The following is a 23283-nucleotide window of genomic DNA, read 5'->3' as shown; positions in this document are numbered from 1 at the left end:
TAAATAAACTCTTCAAACACTCAACGTCAGTGATAAGGAACTTGGCAGCAACTCCGTGGCTGCCTGCCAAAACTTTTACTCCGATAACACAGACAAAAATACACACAGTTTGAATAGTCCAGTTTGTAATTAAATCCACAGCAAATAGGTGTTGTGTCCGAAGGTGCAAAGTGCCTCGCCAGAGATTAGCTTTGTCCGTCACAGAGTCCGAATGGCCACCACACTCCCTTTTATAGCCTGTGGGGTGTGGTCCAGTGACTCAGTTAATCTCTGGCACGCCTTCCCCTCTGCTGCGCACGCTTCTCCCTGCGCCTCTGGCGAGGGTCCAGCCAGCACTTATTTTCCTCGTCGCTGTCCACCTGTAGCTACGGGGACGTGCTTGGCTCTGAGCCTATCGTTTGGCCTTCGGTGTCCTCCGGAGGCATTGCCAGAGAGGAGGGTCCTGGAGAGGGAGACCTTGCCAACTCCTCCCCCTCACTCTTAGAGTCTGCATCTGTCGATAGCCCAGGCTCAGGCAACGGAGCCACAACACTATCCTTACAGCACATGCAAACACTCAGAAATCTGAGTTCCGTATTCCAACTGGAGCTCCTATGGTCCTTCCATTTATACACAAATCAAATACTAATTACCTAGAAAATTTCCATTTTAGCAATCAAATTTATGACCCCCCAAAACATTATGTATAGATAGCAAATTACCAATTTCTTTTAACTTCAACAAGAGCTCTAACTCAAATATAGTATATTGACAAGCATTAAAGAAGCACTTGACAAACACCTAACTGGTAGCTATACCGATAATTTTGTTCAATTTTGTAGGGGGAATTTTTATAAACAAATCTTGGCTTAAAAGGGAAATTTAAAATTATGTAACTTTCTATAACCACATTATTGAGCCATACCATCCAATGCCAATAAAGGGATTCCATAGGCTTCCACTTCAAAAATGCTTCTAGACGGGAGCAGTCAGATTCCACAAAATGCAGCAACTGAAGAAATGAAGAACAAAGTGTATTTCATTATTGCAATATAACAGAAAGTAATATGGTTTCTGTAAGATAATAGGCATGTCTAGCAGTGCAAGCTTTAGAGAGTTCTATTAGATGATTAACATACCCCCAACTGATCTGTAGACAAAACAATTCTACATATATAGTAAAAATACAGCATAATCCCTGAGCAAGAATTCTCCCCCGCCTCCCAAATCCCTGTGTGAAATAGCCACAGAAGAGTTGCAGAAGGCTTTTGTTCTGAATTTCCTTGGCTATGGTAAAAGCAAAAAAGAAATAAGCCCCTCACCCTACCTCTGTTCTCATATCACAATATGAGGTTAAACATTCAAGGACTCAGAAAGAGATACAAGTCATACAAACCTATAAGTGCAATGAGCATTCAAACTCAAAGGATATTTGAAGATTGATTTTAGTTAGTATATATTCAAACCCCAATTTACTTTAAGGTAGCTTTTTCTTGAACTAATCACCATCTTTTTTTAAAGCCAAAACCCATTCATGTATCTTAATATTCTAAATTGTATGGGTGGTACCTGGTTCAACAGAGTAATTGTGAGAGGGATCTAGCAGCCCTAGTGGACAATCACTTAAATATGAACCATTAGTGTGGTACAACTGCCAAAAAGGCCAGTGCAGTCCTAGGCTACATCAACAGTGGGATAGTATCAAAATTACATGAAGTGTTAATATAGCTTTATATTGCAATGGTAAGACCACACTTGGAATACTGCATCCAGGTTTGATCATCACAATACAAAAAAGATGTTGAGAATCTAGAAAGAGTGCAAGAAAGAGCAACAAAAACGATTAAGGAGACTGGAGGATAAAATATAAAATGAATGGTTTCAAGAGTTGGATATGTCTAGTCTAATGAAGAGAAGGATATAGAGGTGACTTGATAGCAGTCTTCCAATAGTTGAGGGGCTGCCACAGAGGAGAGGGTCGATCTGTTCTTCAAAGCATCCGAGGGCAGGACAAGAAAGAATACAGGTAGTCGAGTTACAAATGGAATGGAGCCTGCCCATTCCATTCGTAACCTGAGGATTCATGGGAGTGAATGTCGTACCTTCCCGACAAAAGGAGGGAATGCGATCACTCCCTCCTTTTGCCCACGTATTCGATAATTGAATGTGTGGCTTTTAAGTGCACCTGAGGTATCTCAGGGTGGGGAAGGACTAGTGATGGAACAGGCCACTTGCTTCAGACCACTCAAGGCCTCCCCTGACCCACAGATATCTCATTCTCCCTCCCCTAGGGTCCCCACAATTGTTTCCCCATCCTGCTGCGCCGAGTGACTTAATTTTTTCTAGTAACATTTTTAATGAGTTATAAAATAATATAAGATACAAAATGCAAAAGTAAATAGAAAAGCAGTGGGGAGGAAGATGGGGGGGGAGAGAAGTGAGGAAGGATAAGAAAAAAAAAGAAAAAAGAAGCATTGACTTCCAACTCTCTCTGTTGCAGTAAAATGAGGCATTAGCATTAAATCACAACTTTTTGTTTTTTCATAATATGAATAAGCCATTTCTATAAAGTTCTATCAATCTACTCAGTAAAACCCAAAATCAAAGTTTCATTCTTTTCCACTTCAAGCACAAAGTTCAGAAGCAGTCTCCATATGGAAACAAAAGTACTTATATTCTTTTCTTTAATCAAAATAGTCAATTTTGCCATTTCAGCCAAGAGGGTGACTTACTTTATGAAGATGTGTCTCCTCTCCAGCCTGTTTCTTTGCCTCCTCTCCTCTTTCTCATCAGCAAAGGGCTTGACGAGGCCTCTGGTGACAAAAAAGGAGGCCAGGAAGGAGGTCTCGTCAAGTGGATTGCTGGTGAGAAAGGAAGCCATGCCTCCTTTTTCGTCACCAACGGCAACAAGCAGATCACCAGCAAGAAATGAGGTCCGGAAGACTGTGCACAGCCTTCCCGGCCTCCTTTTTCATTAACTGACCCTTATCAAGCGGATTGCCAGCGAGAAAGGAGGCCCAAAAGGCCGCGTGCGGCCTTCCTGGTCTCCTTTTTAGTCACTGAAGGCCTCATCAAATAAATCACCGAAGAGAAAGGAGGCCCAGAGGCCATGCGCAGCCCTCTGGGCCTCCTTTCTTGTCACCAAAGCGTTTGAGGATTGCTTCAGCAGCCCTTTATAAAAGAGGCTTTGCCGATAGGAACAGAGCTTCGGAGGGACGCACTCGCTTCTCCCAAGCTCTGCTCGTGCCAACAAAAGCTTTTTCCAAAGAGCTGCCAAAGCCTACAGGAACACAATCTCCCTACAGGCTTCGGCAAGGAAATGGCAAATGGAGGGAAGGCCTAAAGGACCAAAGCCTTCCATCCGTTTGCAAACATTCAGGCCTCAATTGCTTCTGAGCATGTGCGAAGATGGCGGCTCGTTGGTGAAGCTCTGATGCCTCGGAGTAGAAGTAGGGCTTACTGAGGACTTTCGGGGGGCCGAATATCAGCTGTTGGCCCCCGCCCAGCAAGAGGAATGTGTGGGCGGCCTGTCGCGAGCTTTTGAGCTCCCCTGGATGATCGGCGTGGGCGGCTGGAGCCGAAAAACGCCGCGAGGCTATGGCGGCAGTGAACGGGAGGCTGGAGCAAGGTCGGGGCGGCGCCGGGTTGCCTTGGCATCCCCCCCCAGCGGCGCCCCCCCCAGCGGCGCCCTCCCAGTGTTGGCCGGAGCGGGGAGGGGTGTGGGGAGACAGCAGCTCGTTGGAGCGTCCCCCCCCCCAGAAAAGCACCCCGATATGGTTCCCAGCTGTCAGCAGCGGCTGCGACGGTTGGAGCGGCGGCTGCGGCAGCTGGGGATGAAACGACGGCCGCTGGGGCGGTGCTGGGTGGAACGGCGCTATCCTGGCTGTTTTCAGATTGACTTCAGACCGACTTTAGACTTTTTTACCAGGGTCGGTTATTTACTGCGGAGGGAGGAAGGGAAGAATGCAGTCCAACTGGTTGCTGACTTCTGAAGACCCCTGAAGACCGGGGCTTAAAGGGGATTAGAAGACCCTATGGAGACTGGGGGTTTGGCAAAGTTGGGCGACTGGCCTGCCTCCCCCTGGACTGTATCCATTTTCCCCTCCCCGCCGTGGCCTAGTTATGGGCGTGGGCGGGGCCGTGGCCATTTGATCTGGACCTTATCTGCACCGGCACTGGACTGCATTGGACTTATTGGACCCCTGACCTGACCTGACTATAATTGACCCCCGGTTTCCGGCTATATCATCAGTCCCAGTCACATTTACAATGCCTTGCTGTGAGGAGAGGCTTAAGCCTGGGTGTGGTCACCGAGGGAGTCACCTTGCTGTTATTGCCACTGAATTAGACCTGTCGATACCAGCCGCCGTGAGAGGGTGGCTTGGTCATTGCTTTTCAGGGCATCGGCTTGAGACTCCTCTCCACTGCCGTGAGAGGACAGTGGAGCCCCGGTTCTGATCCGCGCCAAAATGGTGAACTGTCTCTCCTGGACTTTTAAATGTACCATCATTGAATCCTTAGCCTGACTCTATTTCCCCAAGCGAACTTGCAGGAATGTATTCACCGGCTGAGCTCTTTGCCTTGCGAGACTCCCCCCTCTCGCAAGCCTGGCCTTCCATGTTATCGAAGGCCTACCTCGATGAAGGGCTTTGGAACCCAGAGAGGTGGCATGTCACGAAGAGGGGGTTGAGGGGTTTTTTAGATAAAGTTTTAGCAAATGTCTTAAGGGGTTCCGGGGGGGGAGGGTTGGATCAGAAGTAAGGCCGTGGGTATGGGGGATAACCCACTAAGGGGAGGGCCAGGTAAGGCTGTGGAGCACGGCATTGGGGGTGGGGGGGCCGGGGTCAAGAGGGGGGATAAAGTTCATCCAGATAAGGTTTTTACCATCAGTACCGTGGGTGGGAGGGGTAGATATGGCGGGAGCAGGGGGCCATATCATGTTAGGGGAGCGCGCGCCCGCTGTCTTCGAGCGGTGGCGCGCTCCGGCCCCCAAAGCTCCACTCGTTTTCCAGGTGGCGCAGATCCTCAGGGCCCTGGCCTCCGTCTGATGTTATGCAATGCCAGGTCTGTAGTAAATAAAGCCCCCCTCATTTGTGATCTTGTTCAGGAGGGGGGAGCGGACCTGACAGGTATTACGGAAACCTGGTTGGGCCAAGAGGGGGGGTCCCTCTTGTTGAAATGTGCCCACCAGGTTTCCGCGCATTCCATCAGCCGAGGTTGCAGGGTAGGGGCGGGGGGGTAGCGGTTATTATTAACGAAGGTCTGAGACCGAGGGAGGCCACTGTTCCTCAGACGGCCGGCTGTGAATCCCTCCTTGTGAAATGGGGCCACGGGGTTCAGATGGGTTTGCTGATCACATACCTGGCTTCCTGCCATGTGGCAGCAGCCCTGCCCGAGCTACTCAGTGTCATCGCCACGGTGGCGGTTGAGACCCCTAGGCATATGGTCATGGGGGATTTCAACTTGCCGTCCGTTGGTGAGGCATCTGAGGTGGCTCGGGAGTTCATGGCTTCCATGACAGCCATGGACCTGACCCAGTTAATTCATGGCCCTACCCACACGGGGGGAAACACGCTGGATCTGGTTTTTGTCTCTGGAAAGTGGTTGAGTGATCTCGAGATAGGGGATAGTCACCGAGCCCTTGTCATGGTCTGATCACTCTCTCCTTCGTCTCGACCTTCGAACCGCTACACCCCGCCGCAGGGAGGCGGAGCCGGTAAGATGGTTCCGCCCCAGGCGCCTGATGGAACCGGATAGGTTCCAGATGGAGCTTGAGCCATTCCCTGAGGCTCTGGCACACGCCTCGACTGGAGACCTAGTGGCCGCCTGGGATAGGGCGGCCGCTGGAGCTCTGGATCGGGTCGTGCCTTTGCGGCCTCTGACCCGGCGCCGATCTCATTTAGTTCCTTGGTTCACTGAGGAGCTGAGGGAGTTGAAGCGCCGGAAAAGATGCCTAGAGAGTAGTTGGAGGGCCAGTCTTTCTGAATCTGACCGGACACTGGTAAGAGCTCATATTAGGAATTACCTAGTGGCGATAAAAGCAGCGAAATGTAGCTATTTTGCTGCTCTTATTGCGTCATCAGATAATCGCCCGGCTGCCCTGTTTAGGGTGACCCGCTCCCTGCTCCACCAGGAAGCGCGGGAGGACCCCTTGGAGGGTAGAGCCGAGGATTTTGTCCAATATCTGTATGACAAAATCACTCAGATTCGGGAAGATCTGGACTCCAACTGGATAATCTCAGGGGGAGGGACTGGGGCAGGTCTTGAGAATGTTATCTGGGATGAGTTTGATCCTGTGACCCCTGAGGACGTGGACAGGATTCTGGGTAGACTGAACGCGACCACTTGTTTATTGGACCCATGTCCCTCCTGGTTAGTGCTGGCTTCTTGGGAGGTGACACGAGGCTGGTTCCAGGGGATTATAAATGCTTCGCTGGGTGAGGGTGTCTTTCCTGCCGCCTTGAAAGAGGCGGTGGTGAGGCCTCTCCTCAAGAAGCCTTCCCTGGACCCGGCAATGTTGGTAAATTATCGTCCGGTCTCCAACCTTCGTTTTGTGGCAAAGGTTGTTGAGAGTGTGGTTGCGCAACAGCTTCCCCAGCACCTGGATGAAACGACGTATCTGGATCCGTTCCAGTCGGGCTTCAGGCCCGGGTACAGCACGGAAACGGCATTGGTCGCGTTGGTTGATGATCTCTGGAGGGCTCGGGACAGGGGGTGCTCCTCTGTCCTGGTCCTGTTAGATCTCTCAGCGGCTTTTGATACCCTCAACCATGGTATCATGCTGCACCGGTTGGAAGAGTTAGGGGTGGGAGGCACTGTGTTGCGGTGGTTCTCCTCCTTTCTCTCTGACCGGTCGCAGTCCGTGTTGACAGGGGGACAGAGGTCGACCCCGAGGCCCCTCATATGTGGGGTGCCGCAAGGGTCGGTCCTCTCACCTCTCCTGTTCAACATTTATGTGAAGCCGCTGGGCGAGATCATCCGTGGTTTCGGGGTGGAGTACCATCAGTACGCTGATGACACCCAGCTGTACATCTCCACCCCGGATCACCCCAACGATGCCCTTGAAGTGATGTCCCGGTGCCTGGAGGCTGTACGGATCTGGATGGGGAGGAACAGGCTCAGGCTCAACCCATCCAAGACCGAGTGGCTGTGGTTTCCGACGTCCCGATATAGCCAGTTGACGCCATCACTGACTATTGGGGGCGAATCATTGGCCCCCACGGAGAGGGCTCGCAACTTGGGCGTCCTCCTGGATTCACGGCTGTCTTTAGAAGAGCACTTGACGGCCGTGACCGGGAGGATTTTTTATCAGGTCCGCCTGATTCGCCAGTTGCGTCCCTTTCTGGATCGGGACTCGTTACGCACGGTCACTCATGCCCTCGTCACCTCCCGCCTGGACTATTGTAATGCTCTCTACATGGGGCTCCCCTTGAGGAGCACCCGGAGGCTCCAACTGGCGCAGAGTGCGGCCGCGCGGGTGGTAATGGGAGCGACATGGCGCTCCCATGTAACACCTCTCCTGCGCGAGCTGCACTGGCTCCCGGTGGTCTTCCGGGTGCGCTTCAAGGTTTTGGTTACCACCTTTAAAGCGCTCCATGGCTTAGGGCCTGGTTATTTACGGGACCGCCTACTACTACCAATAGCCTCCCACCGGCCAGTACGCTCTCATAGAGAGGGACTCCTCCGGGTGCCGTCAGCCAAACAGTGTCGACTGGCGGCCCCTAGGGGGAGAGCCTTCTCTGTGGGGGCACCTACCATCTGGAATGAGCTCCCCCCGGAGATACGGAGGATCCCGGATCTGCGCTCCTTCCGCCGTGCTGTGAAGACCTTTTTATTCCATCAAGCGGGCTTGGCCTGATCTCTTCCCTTTTTAAATATGTAAATTTTAATCTGTTTTTAAATTATTGGGGTATTTTAATTTGTCTGGGCCAAAAAGTTTAATTTGATTTTATCGGGTTTTTAAATTTTGTGTATTTATGTATTTTATTGTTGGCTGTTCACCGCCCTGAGTCCTTCGGGAGTAGGGCGGTATACAAATCAAATAAATAAAATAAATAAATAAATAAAATCAATTCACAGAGAATAGAGGTCTAATGAGTAATGTCACGCGAGATCAGTAGCACAAGATTTCGCGCTGATCTTGCGGTATGTTAGGCCTCTGTTCTCTGAGAACACATTGAAAGCCTGAAGTAATGAAGCAGGCAAAGAAAGTGCGACAGAGAGATCTTCACAAGGTGAGTCTCCACAGGCAAAGTGCCTGTGAAGACCTGGCTGGGAGGAGGGAGGAATAGGTGGGGTGAATGTTGCAGAGCCTCTGCGGTCATTCATAAGGACGAACAACTCCGCCCTGAGTCTCCGGAGAGGGGCAGCATATAAATTTAATAAATAAATAAATAAACAAACAAACTGCCGTGGTGCTGCAATATTAATAATTTTGGGACTTGTTCGTAAACGCTAGGGGGCACTAATCATGTAACTTTGAATGTACAGTAAGGGAACACTTGTAACCCAGGGTTTACCTGTAATTGGAAACTTATCAAAGAGAGAGCCAATCTAGAACTAAGAAGAAATTTCCTGACAGTGAGAACAATTAATCAATGGAATGGCTTGTCTCCAGAAGTTGTGGATGCTCCCATTATTGGAAGTTTTTAAGAAGAGATTGAACAGCCATTTGTCCAGCATGATATCGGTCTTCTGCTTGGGCAGAGGACCTCCAAGTTCTCTACCAAATGTTATATTGTTACTGAATTTTAAGCTGTTATTTCTGGTGTCAATTGGTCTCTGTTGTGATGGGCTTGTAACCTGATAACACACCCCAGAAGGTGTAGACATCTACAGACTTGACTACTAGAATAAATTTAGGCCGTGTCATTTAATGGGGTGAAAATTAATTTTTGATTTTTTTGAACAGTGAGGTGTTCTAAAAATATGTGTTTTTACACCAAGAACTCAAATCTGCTGTTATTTTTGCAATTGCACAATGTTTAGCTTAATAAATCCACATCTGATCATATATCCCACAAAAGTCTCTTGTAATACAAATACTGTTAACTTTATCTTCTCAAAATTGTGCTACAAAAATTTGTTTTTTTCTGCATGAAGCTAAGCAAAAAACAATCCAGGCAATCATAAACTAAGACCAGAAAGCAATTATCTGAGTTACAAAAATGTTTCATCAAGTCTTGTTTTGATTCTTTCTTTGACATCAGCCACCAACTTGCTTCTTGGTCTTTGATATAACCCTCACGTTTCACATGTGTATACTCTGCTTGCTGCCTCTGAGACCTGTTTCACACATCTCTATTGATTTGGCATGACAGGGCCACTGTGGTACTTGCATTGGTTTGTCAGTGTAGTCAGTTTGCATGTCAAAGGTAGCTCATATACACCTTCAGACCAGTCAATCACCTCCAGCAGAGTGGATGCTCTGGCATTGATTAAAAGTGTTTTTCTTGCACATAAAGAAAAATCTCCCAGTGTGTCATCGTCTGTACCCCTCAAGTCAAAGTTCTTTTGCACACCAGCTTTCCTCTCTTGAATGTCATATGAACACAAGAGTGCCTGGGTTACCATTTCACTGAAAGCATACCATGCTGAGCTTTGAATGGTTAGCAAACAGCATCTACTACAGCCTTCTTTTGCAGTCTGACTTGCTGCAGCTAGAACAAGTCACAGGCCTTCAATCCAGGAATGTTTACTTTGATGCTGAACCAACAAGGGTAGTACACACCAACAATGTATTCCACTATCATTCTTAAGTTTTGGAGAATTTTCCCTTTAATGCCATGTATTGAAACCCATATTCAACAAAGCCTATTTGCAGTTGTCAACCAGCATGAATGGCTTATGGGGCCAATTTCCAGAAGAGCCAGATCTGTGGGAAGTTCTCCTGTCCTGCAATAAGCCTGTGTAATCCTATATCCATACGTTTGATCAGTAGAGAGATCCTTTGCAGCACTGTGTCTCAGTGAAATGAGAGACTCACCAATTGAAACTCTGGTGAATGAAGGATCAATGTCAAGTTCTGTTGCAGTATCTAGCATATTGCCAATTTTATCTGCCCATTTGTTGTTAGACAAAGTCTTCCCATCCAATTTTGTGATTAAGTGTCATAGGGGTAACTCATTCGTGTAGAGTGCACACACCAACTTCCGGTCAAGCTTGACCTCTACCCAGTGCATGGCACCACCTTCACAGCCAGTATTAACATTTGTAGAATCTCCTCCAATGGCCTTCAAGCTTTTATCAATGCCTTTCCTTTTTATGAAATACACTAGATTATCAGCAATCACTTGAGCAGGTTTCCTTGTTTTTGAGCCTTTCCTCAGAGTGAAATGATCAAGATATCTTCCACCCGGCTCAGTGCACACAGAGTAAAGTTGTTCTTTGATGGTACTGGGGAATTTGCTGGTCTGAATTGTTTTTGCTTTCAGCATAACTTTACAGCCGTTGAACATATATTCTATTTCACCCTTCTTACAGAGCTCATCAAATTCTTGATCTAGGGACTTCATAATTTTTTCCTGGGCTCTCTTGACTTTATTGTGGTCAAATACAAATCTCTTGTCTTCTCTGGTGATCAAGCAACCATCAATGAAGGTGGCTATGGTGACATGTAGACCAACACATAATTTATGGTCTGCATAACGACACTTATTATTTCTAATCTATTGTAGTCTGTCTTTTCTTTTGAAGTAGAGGATACGTGTGTTTGGTCTAAGGCGTCTTCATAACTTCCATCACATTCCACTTCATCTTCATCGTCTGTCCTTCATTTTCATCATAAGTGATAATTACTTCATTTGTCAGTATCAAAATGTCTGAAATATTTATTTTTAGCGAGCCTCTGTCTCTCATCGTCTTGCCACTTTTGCCTTTTGACTAGTCGTGTCAGGTATGCTTCCTTCAAAGTCCAAGAAAGAATGACCCAAACTCCATTGTTTATAGAAGCAGGTACTTTTACTGGAAAATGAAGTGATCGCAACCAAAGAAAAGCAGGATCTAAGGCAAAAGTGCGAAAACTACAGATAGAAAGCATTCCCTCCCACTGTCCATCGTAAATCATCCAATCCAAGGGTCTCCCAGAGGTCAGGTGGGAGCACACGTCTGGCAGTGTCATCAATCAGGAATGCCATGACCGTTGACCTGATAGAAGCTTCAAAGATGCAGCCCAGTAGCTTAAGTAACACTTTCGTTTCCACGTCTCTCCAGCACGCTTCCCCTCCTTCATGCTAGCTCCCCCCCCCATTACCATGGCAGCCAAAGCAGTAAAGGCAGAGGCTGACATTCGCCCCCCCCCCTTCAGAAGAGATGTTAGTCCTAAAAGGGAAAAGGGGAAAGGAGATAACAGCACAACATATCAATTAAGGTTTATCAGGATATTTGATGTGAAACAACTGTACTTTCTTTGGTGCTCGGACATCACGTTCGTTCACCCATTCAGCTTTAGACAATGGGAAATGTTTCCAGGCCACCAGATATTGTACTTTACTGTGATGCTTCCTGGCAGGGTAGATAAAAATCAATGATTGAGCTTGGCATACAGTTCAGCAGCCCTGAGTTTTTTCAGGACAGTTCGTACCAATTTCACATGGTCGTCCATGTTCTCAGAGTAGATAAGAATGTCATCCAAATAGACCAACACCCCCTTATACAGGTGCTCATGCAGTACTTTGTTGATCAATTGCATGAACACTGCAGGGGCTCCTTGTAATCCAAAAGGGGGCACTCAAAACTGGAAACATCCCAGTGGGCAGTTAAATGCTGTTTTCCATTCATCCCCTTCCTTAATTCGCACTCTGTAGTATGCCTCTCGTAAGTCGAGTTTGGTAAAAATCTTCCCCATTCCTAGGTGGGCTAGCATGTCCTTCATGAGTGGCAGGGGGTAGACATTTTCCACGCAAATGGCATTCAGGTTCCTATAATCAACTACCAGACGAAAGGAGCCATCTTTCTTTTCCCGGAACAGTACCGGCACCGCCACCCTTGGTCTGGCTGGTTGGATAAAACTCCGTTCTAGGTTTTTGTCAATGAACTCTCATAACTCCCCCAGTTCTCGAGGGGTCATAGGGTAGATCTTTGGCTTAGGGAGCTTTACCCCAGGGAGTATTTCAATGGTACAGTCCGTAGCTCTGTGGGGGGGCAGCACATCCGAAGCCTTCACTAAAAACTTCTCGGAGATCCCAATACTCCTTTGGAATCTTCTCCTCCCCTTCAATATGACCTATTGCCACCTCCGCCCCTTCGTGTTCTACTCCGTCCTTAAAGGGGGGTTCTTCCCTTTCTAGTCTCGGGTTTCTGGTGCGGATGCGCAAACCCCCGGTTTTCCAGTTAACACGCGGGTTCCATCTACGGAGCCAGGGCAGTCCAAGTATGAGGGGTCGTTCCATGCCAGGGGCCACAATAAAACTGAGAGTCTCTACGTGATCCCCCAATTGCATTTCAATGGGTTTCAGTCACAAAACTGGCTGGGCCCCCTCCTGCTATTGATCCGTCCAGGGGACAGAACGCAATGGGCCTTCTTAACGTTTTTAGTCTGAGGCCCATTTTTTCCACCCCTTTCAGGCTGATTATGCACCTGGTGCACCCAGAGTCTAATAGGGCTAGCATCTGCGCATGTGCCCCTGTGGACGGTACCCTTATTTCTACGGGAACGAGCATGGTGCCCTCAGTGTGACTCACCAGATCATGGGAGTCGGAGTCAGAGTCCGTCTCGCTGTCGTCCGCAGTGGTCGGAGTTCCCACCTCACCCTGGTTTCAGGGAGCGAACTCAACAACTTCCCCTTTCAGGGCGGTTTCGCGGGGTTTTGCAGGTGCTTTGTCAGCCTTCTTTGGCCCTGAACCAGTAGATTTTGGCACTGGCTTGGAGAACCACTCAGCAGCCCAATGACCTTCCTTGCCACACTTGAAGCACATGAAAGGCTTTGACTTGGGTTTGAATTTTGCTCTCCCCCCGGCCATCTTGGGCGCTCCTTTGCGGTATTAGGAGGATGACGGGTCCCCTGTACGGCCCCCTCGGAGTCGGCTTCAGGCCAGATCGATCTCCACATCCTCAGCTACTACGTACCAACTCTGCAAATCTTCGGGGACCCCCCGTGCTCTACAGTCTTTGTAGACATCTTCATTCAACCCATCCTTAAAACTCTCCAGTAGGGCCGCTTCGGACCACCCTGTCATAAAAGGTGCCAGCTCGCAGAACTCTTGGATGTATTCTGCCACCGATCTCCGGCCCTGCTCGATACCCTTCATTCAGAGTCTCACCTTCCGCTCAGCTAGGTGGTCTTCAAACCGCCTCCTAAGAGGTCCCATGAACAGGTTGTAGTTTCTCAGCAAGAGGGAGTTGTTATTGTGGAGGACCACCATCCATTCAGGTGCCACTCCCTCTAGGGCATTCATGCCGCATCTCACTCGTGCTGCATCTGACAGGTAGTTTTCCCCCCAGTCCTGCATGTGGTTCCACACTTGGGTCAGGAAAAGCCTCAAGGTCTTCGGATTCCCTCCATACTTTTCTGTTAGGGGGGGAATTTTTGGCTTTTTGCATCTCCGGGGTGGGGCCTGCAAGGCTGGGGGTCCCTGGGCTGCTGCATCCCTCGCTTGGGTCCCGGAAGCCTGAGATGTTCCTTCCCCAGCTTCCTCTTCCTCTCCCCCACAAGCAGTCTCTTCTGGATCCACTCTGGGGTAATCTCCTCCCTTTCCACCAGAGAATGCATAAGATTCACGGTTTTTCCGGCTTTCTTCAGCATCGTGGAGGAGTTGCAGAGCCTGAGCAATCATGAGGCTCTCCTTTTGCTCTTGCAGCCACACTGCCTCTCCCTTACGAGGTCTGGAACTGGTTACTCCTTGGGGGGTCCTCGCTAGGTCCGGCAGCCTTCCTACTCCCCTTGACCATCTGGCTTCCTCTGGCTCCTCTCTCAGCCGAATTTTTTCCATTCACTCCGCAGCTTCCCTTTCTGCTTGAAGTGAAGTTATCGTAGAGCCAGAAGCCCCCATCTGGTCTCCATCACTCTCTGATCAAGTTACATAGTTTGGGTTCAGCCCCCTCGGTAGTTATCCGGGATGGCTGGAGAAATGAGATCCTGCTTAATGTCAGGTATGCTTCCTTCAAAGTCCAAGAAAGAATGACCCAAACTCCATTATTTATAGAAGCAGGTACTTTTACTGGAAAATGAAGTGATCACAACCAAAGAAAAGCAGGATCTAAGGCAAAAGCGTGAAACCTACAGATAGAAAGCATTCCCTCCCACTGTCCATCGTAAATCATCCAATCCAAGGGTCTCCCAGAGGTCAGGTAGGAGCACACGTCTGGCAGTGTCATCAATGAGGAATGCCACGACCGTTGACCCGATAGAAGCTTCAAAAGTTTAGTTTTGAAGCCCAGTAGTTTAAGTATCACTTTCGTTTCCACGTCTCTCCAGTACGCTTCCCCTCCTTCATGCTAGCTCCCCCCCCCCGTTACCATGGCAGCCAAAGCAGTAAAGGCAGAGGCTGACAAGTCGTTTCTCCTTGGGACATCTGGCAAACCAATCTGGTGCGATCCAAAAGAACCAATCTCGTCTTTCTGATCTTTAACGAAAGCAAGTTCCTTCAATGGTATTTTTGTCTCATTAGGGCATGTATAGTTAATGTGAGCTTCTTTTTTGCAGCCAGCAGGGCAGCCAAATTCGGCACACAGAACAATTTGACACTTGTAGTTGAGGATGTGAAACAGTTTGTCAAGTTTCACAGTGAAAGTCTCTTTGCCCTTTAGCTTTCCTCTACCAAGAGATATGTTTTTGGCTTGATCCCAGCTTTCTTGGATCTTGTTCAAGATTGTCACTCATGAATTTACAAAAGGAATCACAAAAGAACTATTCGCTTGTTCCCACTTTTCAAGTACTTTTGGATATATGTCTCCTGCAAGACTGGCTGCTGGGTAGTTTCTAGCATCATCACTACTTTGTTCTCTTAACAGTAGACCATATTTGAGAATGTCTTGTACTGTTGGGAGTTCAGACAGCAAACAGGTCTTTGCCAGTCCCAATTAGGTTGCTCATATGAGTTAATGTTCCCAGTCTTGTTCTTTTTTTTTAGAAGCCATTACAGATTAGTTATCACACTCACAGGAAATAAGACCAGCAGTATTAACACTCTCAGACAAAATAACATTTAGCAGAAAGAGAAAGACAGCTGAACCTGTGAAATGAAACAAACAAAATGTTATGATATTTATGTAGTTATGATATTTATGTAGTAGTAGTAGTAGTTGTTGTTGTTTGTTGTTTTGTTGTTGTTGTTGTTGTTATTATTTATTATTATTATTATTATTATTATTATTATTATTATTAATTATTATTATTATTATTATTATTTATTGAATTTGTATACTGCCCTACTCCCGAAGGACTCAGGGCAGTGAACAGCCAAATAAAATACATATAATACAAATGTTAAAAAACCATTAAAATGCAATTAAATAATTGGCCCGAAAAACGAAATTTAAAACATCTCAAATTCATAAGACAAATTTAAAATTGAAGAATTTTACAAATTTTAAAAAAGTTTAAAAGAGAGGTTATTTAGCAAACACTTCTAAATTATATTAAAGTAACCAAAATATCTTTCCAATCCCCAAGGCATGTCACAACTTCTGAGGACCCCAAATGTTTAGAAATTGAAAGCTGAAAAACTTGACATGCCCTAGATCCTTGCTTAAGAATATGTATTTCAATTAGCAGAACGGTGAAAGCAGTTTCTGTCATTTGAACTTATTTGTATATCGCTGGTTGAGGAAGAGGAAAGAAGACAACTTTCAACCATTAGCTGAAGATGTAATTTCTGCATCACCCTGGATTATCCCAGTTAAGGGAAATAAACCTAGTAATGAGAATTTTACATCTGCAGCCAACCCTAATCCCAAGGTATTTGAAAGGTTTTTTAGAATAAATAAAAATAATATTTAATGAATAAATACATTTAGCATGTATATAGAATTCTGTTTGAATTACATAAATTGTTCGTAGTGCTTCTAGGAACCAAGTTTAGGGAAAGTCACTGATCCATCTTTTATAAAAATCATAGATGAAGCTGGGAAACAGTTGCACATCTAAGGGTATCTAATGTGTATGGGAACAAGAGTAAATCTGAACTAAGGACCTGTGATTCACCGCAATATAGGTACTCCTCACTTAATGACCCTGATTGGGATTGGAATTTCCATCACTAAGCAATGTGGTTGTTAAGTGAAACATCACGTGACCAGGGTGCCAGTCAGCACCTCCCTGTCAGCCTGGGCCTGCAGGGGGAGAAGCCACGTGCTTGCTTCCATCCAAAAGATGCCGGCTTGCTTCTGGCCTCAAGGGGGTGCTGCTCTTGACCGCCCTGCTGGGCTGTTCCTGCCTGGTATGGGGCGAGTTGGCCCAGATCTACGACCTCTGGAGCGACCCCCCCCATGCTGCCGGACTGCCAGGGCCCTTTCACCAGTGGCCTCCGGTGAAGCCGCACCACCTGTACCGCCTTGCCCACCACCTGTGGGCTACTGAGCATCAACCTGCATGTCAACTTGGTGCTGCAAGTGCTGGGATATGGGCCCAGCGTTCTTTGGTGGGTGCTGCAGCTCTCGTTCTGGCTGTGTGAGGCAGGTGTGGGGCTGCCCCTAGCCACCTTCAGCCTTTACCTCATCTGCGGCTGTTCTGCAATCTGGCTGATGCCGCTGCTTCGCCTTCTGCCACGAGGTGAAGCAAGGCAGGTGGCGGGGGAGTGGAGGTGCCTCCCTCCACCTGCCAGACACTTTCCGAAGCTGCACAGGGCAGAGGAGGGGCGCACTGCCAGACCTGTGAAGTGTGTGGGACACTTCCAGCAGGAGGTACTGGAGGCTGCTGAGTAGCAGTTAGGGCTTGGCAGCAGGCCAGGCCAGGCCAGGGGCAAGGCAAGGTGATGGTAGCAGCTGGCGACAAAGCAGCCCCAGGTGAGGTAGAGGTCGAAAGAGGCCAGGGGCAGCCCCATGCCCATCTCACACAGCTAGTATGAGAGCTGCAGTGCCCATTAAGGCCAGGGACCGAAGAGTGCCGGGCTCAGGCCATAGGCCAGTGCCCGCAGCAACGAGTAAGCGTGCAGGCTGATGCTCAGCAGCCTCAAGGCAGTAGCGAGGCAGCACTGGTGGTGCGTTTCCACTGGCGGTGGGAGGGGCACTCCGGAGGTCGTAGATCTGTGCCGGCTCACCCAGCAACACAGGTAGGAGCAACACAGCAGGGCAGCCGAGACCAGCACTGCCAGAAGGGCGAAGAGCTCCCGCGAGGCCAGCAGCAGCACAGGCCACTGCACAGCAGCCATTGGTCTGAGAAGTGTCTCAGCAGCAGCAGGGCCAGCAGGCAGGGCAGGCGGAGGCCAGGGCGCGCCGAGAACTTGGCCTGTTGTGGCTCCAGGCAAGCAGATAGTGAGACCGAGAGGGCAGGGCCGGCAGTAGATGCGCTCCCACTCCTGTCAGCCCCTGTGCTCGCCACCTCCTGTATGTGAAAAAAATAAGACATCCTCAAAAATATGCCCTAAAACCTCTTTTGTAGGCAAAAAATTATAAGACCAGGTCTTATGTTCAGGAAAACATGGGTAGGATGTAGCTGAAGCTTGAAAATTCTGTCTTCCAGTTTGCTAGCCTCGGCGACGACGGTGCCTTTTTAAGCCCCGCCAGCCCCGCCGCCTGTAGAGCCGCCTCATGACCGAGAAGCGGCTCAAAAACTCCGAAATCCTGAGGATTGAAGGAGGAGAGACAGCAGGGTACAGGTTGAGCCCCTGTAAGCCCCCAGGGAATTGCTTCTGGGGAGGAAACAGGCGCGGCTCCCTCCCAACCTGCTGAGACTCTGGGCGGCATGGGACGATTCTGCCTTCAGCAGAACAAGCCGGCTGCAGCAAACGTTTAAAGTGAATGGAACCAACCTCAACAAGCAGCGGAAATATTAACTTGAACCCTGAAACTTGGAAATCGCAAGTATTAGTGCTTTGTTGACTTTTTAATTCAAGAAAAAATACGAGCGAGTGAAAGTGATTTGAAAAAATATGGCGCCCAGCACTAGAGCTAACGAGCTAGTGAGAGTGGATTTGTGAAGTCATCTTGCTTTGTTACAAAGTTATAAAGTTGCTACAAAGTTGCTCTGCCTGTAATAAAGAGAAATAAGAGAAGAGGGGGGAAAAGAAAAACTCTTTTCTTAAAAATCTGACTTTGCTTTACTCCAGTTTCTATTTGATTAAACCTGGGGGACTTTTTTAGAAGTCTCTGTGGAGGTGGAAAAGGAAAAGGGACTTCCTTCTTCAGAAAATCTAGCTTACGTGGCAGGATGGCCTCAAAGAAGCAGGAAGGAAAGGCAGCAGGGGGGGGATCCCCCACACATAAACATGAAACGCAGCTTCCCTCTGCTCAACAGATACAGACTCAGAAAAAAGATTTTGATATTGAAAATTTAAAAGAATTTATTTCCAAAGCTTTGGATGATAAATTTCAAAAATCCCAACAGGAAATAGATGATAAACTTCAAAAATCTCAACAGGAAATTATGCAGGAAATTAATGAAATCAAAGATATGGTGAAACAGGATTATGGCAAGGTTACTAAAAAAATATCAGAGGTGGCGTCTGGCCTTGGAGAATTTATTATTAAAGTTGACTCTAAAGTGGAAGAATTTAAATCAGAAGTCAATGTTAAGATGAAAGACAATAAAATTTCTAATGTTGATAAAATGCAGAGAGTTGAAAACGAAATTGTTATGATGCAATTCAGGGCAATGGAATTTGCCATAAGGCTTCGAGGAATTAGAGACGATGACAGACAGGATTTGAGACAGATTTGTGCTGATGCTCTGGCAGTGATCTTAAAAATTAATCCTGATGTGGTTTTTTACAAAATAGACAAAATTTACAGAGTGAATTCTTGGGTGGCCAGACAAAGACAATTGCCTAGAGATGTGGTCATATATTTTACGGACAGAGCAATAAGAAATGATATCCTGCAAAAATCCTTTCTTACTTCTGTGCAAGTGGGGGGTGCACAAATTGGAGTTTACAAGGAACTACCACCTAAAATGCTGAAAGCCAGAAAAGATTTTGGCTTTTTGTAAAAGAACTGCAAAAACAAGAGATACCATTTCGGTGGGATGCCCCAACTGGCATAATCTTGAAATATAAGGGAGAAAGACATCGTTTGAATACTGTGGAGAAGGCGGAGCATTTCTACACTACTATTTTTAAAGAAAGAACACCATCTCCACGTACATCTACAGTCCTGGAAATTAAGGAGAGTGATAAGAAGCAACTTCAACAAGAACCGCAAGAACAGTCAAAGCAGGTGGAGTTAGAGAAAATGCAGGTGCTGAAGGAGGTTTTTTGGATGAGCCTCTGTTGGAATCTTCTCCAATTTTGGACCCGGTTCGGATGGTTGAGGTTAAGGATCAGCGTATAACTCGTGCAAAATCTAGGCAACTTAAAGAAAAGCAGCAACAACAGGAAAGACAAGATAAAAAGGGAGCTAAGAGTACCACACAAGAGACTGGAGCCATGGGGGGAGCAAGACCGAAGATTCCGGAAGATATTCGGTTATTCTGCTCGTTGCTTCACAAAGATAAAGATGACGATTAAGTGTTTATCTTGGAATGTGAATGGGTTGAACTCAGTACAGAAAAGGAAGAAGTTATTTGCATATTTGAGACAATTTAATAATGATATAATTTGTTTACAAGAAACTCATATCACAACTCAAGATCAAAAATACTTGATAAATTCTAAATTAGGAACACATTTTATATCTTCAACTTTGCAAAAAAAGAATGGTGTGGTTATTTATATAAACAAAAGACTAACAGCTAAAATTATAGAAGCAGATGAAGATGGTAGGTTTATAGCAATCGAATTGCTTACAGTAAATGGCCAAATTCTTTTGATTGGAATTTATGCTCCCAACCAACAACAGGATCATTTTTATAAAATGTTACATACTAAAATATTGCAATGGGACTATAGATCTATTTTAATAATGGGAGACTGGAATGGAGTAATCGATTCTAAACTAGATAAAAAGAGTTTGGCGAAATCCAGGATTAGACTACCACAGACTTTTTTTGATATGAAAGAAGACCTGGAATTAAAAGATATTTGGAGAATACACAATCCAAAAGAATTGGATTATACTTTTTTTTCTGACAGACATAGATCCTTCTCTAGGATTGACTTTATTTTGTTGTCAGATGATTTACTTGTCAAGACAAAAAGAACAAAGATTTTCCCAAGAACTTTGTCCGACCATAGCCCAGTATGGATAGAAATCGAGATGGGTAAGACTGAGCGACGCTCTTGGAGAGTGAATGAAAACTTGTTCAGATATGAAAAAAACATAATAGAACTTAAAAAGCACTTGAAAGAATTTTTTGAAATAAATTTGAATAAAGGTACCCCAATTGAAATTGTGTGGGATGCGAGCAAAGCTTATATGCTTATTTACATGAACTCTAAACATAGACTGATTCGACAAAAGAAAGGATCTGAATTGGAAGTAGAAATAAAGAACAAAGAACAGCTACTTATTAAAAACCCAACAGATGAAAGAATACGTGGTGTTATAAAACTTCTGAAAGACCAATTTCAAATGCTTATGGCGGAACAAGTTGCAACAAACTTACAATATGCGAAGCATAATACATTTTGTAATGCCAATAAACCGGGCAGATGGTTGGCTTACACATTAAGAAAAAAGCAGAGTATACGACTATTGATAATATTGATATTGGAGGGAAAGAAATTTTTCAACAAAAATTAATTAAAGAAGCTTTTGTGGACTATTATACTAAACTATATGCTAAAGATGATGTGCAGAATGGACTTATAGAAAAATATTTAGATAATAAAAGAGTTACAAAAATCACAGACCAACAAAAGGTAAGAATGAATTATCCTATAACAGAGGAGGAGATAATGGTAGCAATTAAACAATTAAAAATAGCTAAAGCTCCTGGAACGGATGGCTTGACTGCAGTGTACTATAAAACTCTGCAAGCAGAAATGGTGGAACAACTTAGAGATTTGTTTTGTAATATTCAACAAGGGGGTAAAATACCCCCATCATGGACAACAGCTTATATTTCTTTGATACCAAAAGAACATGCAGGTCCTAAAAAACCGGAGAATTATAGACCAATATCTCTTCTTAATACTGATTATAAAATTTATGCAAAAGTACTAGCCAACAGGCTGATGCCAGTAATCCAAAAGGTGATTCATGATGACCAAGCGGGATTTATCGAGAGTAGATATATGAAGGATAATGTAAGGCAAGTAATAGACTTATTGGAATATCTTGAGAGGAACAAACAGATACCTGCAGTGCTGGTTTTTTTGGATGCGGAAAAGGCCTTTGACAGAGTGGATTGGAATTTTCTATTAAAGACTTTAAAAAAGATGGACTTTGGGGACCAATTTATACAGGCGGTTTCAGCAATTTACCAAGAGCAAAAGGCACAGATTATTATTAATGGAAGTTTGACAACAGAGTTTAAAATTGAAAAAGGAACAAGACAGGGATGTCCGTTATCCCCATTGCTATTTATTCTAACACTAGAAGTCTTGTTAAATACAATACGGGACTCTAATATCCTGAAAGGTATAATGATAAGGCAAGAGGATTACAGAATAAAGGCATTTGCAGATGATCTGGTCGTTACCTTAACACAGCCAATGGAATCAATAATCCAGATGAAGGACATTATACAAGACTATGGTAAAGTTTCAGGTTTTAGACTGAACCAGAGAAAAACTAAGATGATAGCTAAAAATATGACACAAGATCGTAAACACGAGCTTAAAAGGAGGGCAGGTTTTGAGATTGTACCAAAGGTAAAATATCTAGGAGTTCAGGTTGCAGAATCAAATATGAAACTGTTTCAAAATAATTATGAGGTGTTGTGGCGAGAGGTGCAGAAAGATATGGAGACTTGGAAAAAACTGCAGCTTTCTCTATTGGAAGAATAGCAGCAGTTAAGATGAACATTTTGCCAAGATTTCTTTTTTTGTTTCAAATGATTCCGGTGCTTAAAAGTGATAAACAACTGAAAGTCTGGCAAACTGGAGTGAATAAGTTTGTCTGGAACGAGAAAAAACCGAGAGTGAAATTGAAAATTATGCAAGATGTTCCAGAAAGGGGAGGCCTTAAACTTCCAAACCTACAGTTATATTATGAAGCAGCAGCTTTGACTTTAGCAAGTGATGGTTTGGAAGGAAAAAGACTGGAATACTGAATATAGAAAGTTTTGATCTTGAATTTGGATGGCATGCTTACTTATTTTATGACAACAAAGTGGATAAAGTATTTAAAAGCCATATACTTAGAGGCTCTTTGATGAGAGTTTGGAAGAAGCACCGATTCAAATGGGATTATAAAATACTGCTATGGTTGGATCTTGGTCATATTATGTGGAATACAAATATAATGTCACTCGGGGGGTTTTTATACAAAGAGGTTCTTTTTACAGATGCGGGCAGATGGCAGTTGAAGACATTACAGACACTGTTGGATGAAGGGATTAACTTAACTTGGTTACAATATAATCAATTACAATTGAGATGGAAAGAGGACCAAAAAATTGGTATTATGTTGCATGAGGAAGAATTGGTTAGACACATAAAAGAGAAAGGTCCAATGCATATTAAAAGGCTTTATAATGTTTTTTTAGAAAGGGATTCAGAAACTGAATTGGTTAAAGATTGTATGATTAAGTGGGCACAAAACTTTGAGGAACCAGTGATGTTGGAAACATGGGAAAAAATTTGGGTTCAGAATGTTAAATTCACACAGTCGCAAAATTTGAGGGAAAATTTTTATAAAATGTTTTATAGATGGCATTTAGACCCCAAAAAATTGTCGTGTATGTACCCTAATGTTCAGCCAAAATGTTGGAGATGTGATTGTTTAGATGCTACATATTATCATGTTTGGTGGACTTGTAGGAAAGTTAAGGCTTTTTGGATAAAAATTTGGTGGGTCATGCAGAATGTTTTGAAGAAAAAAATTCAATTTTCTCCACAATTGTTTTTATTGGGTATAGTTAAGGGTTTTACTTCAGGTGAAACAATTGATATTGTACATGATAACAGCTGCGAGATTATTGATAGGTAAATATTGGAAGAATGAAGTTTTGCCCACGATCGAGGAATGGATTCTGAAGATGGCCAGTTTTGCAGAGATGGCGAAGATTTCAGCATTTTTAAAAGACTGTTCACAAGAGACTTATGAATGGGAATGGAAAAAGTGGATAGATTATGTTCAGAACAAATATCAAACTAGGAAGTATCAAA

At 45.3% G+C, this 23283-nt stretch overlaps 1 protein-coding gene across 1 annotated transcript in view; it reads right to left on the bottom strand.

Moving 5' to 3' along the window:
* TEDC1 (tubulin epsilon and delta complex 1) overlaps positions 1–23283 on the bottom strand; it is an 84442-nt gene that overhangs the window by 42286 nt on the left and 18873 nt on the right. Inside the window, exon 6 of the mRNA XM_034409893.3 lies at positions 905–991. Coding sequence (XP_034265784.1) covers positions 905–991 — 87 coding nt within the window. The remainder of the gene's footprint in view (positions 1–904; positions 992–23283) is intronic.

The sequence above is a fragment of the Pantherophis guttatus genome, chromosome 3 (genome assembly GCF_059756535.1).
Source record: "Pantherophis guttatus breed Tessera chromosome 3, ASM5975653v1, whole genome shotgun sequence".
Lineage (NCBI taxonomy): Eukaryota > Metazoa > Chordata > Lepidosauria > Squamata > Colubridae > Pantherophis > Pantherophis guttatus.
Note: the sequence above shows the minus strand (reverse complement) of the source record. Positions and strands in the feature narration are given on the sequence as shown.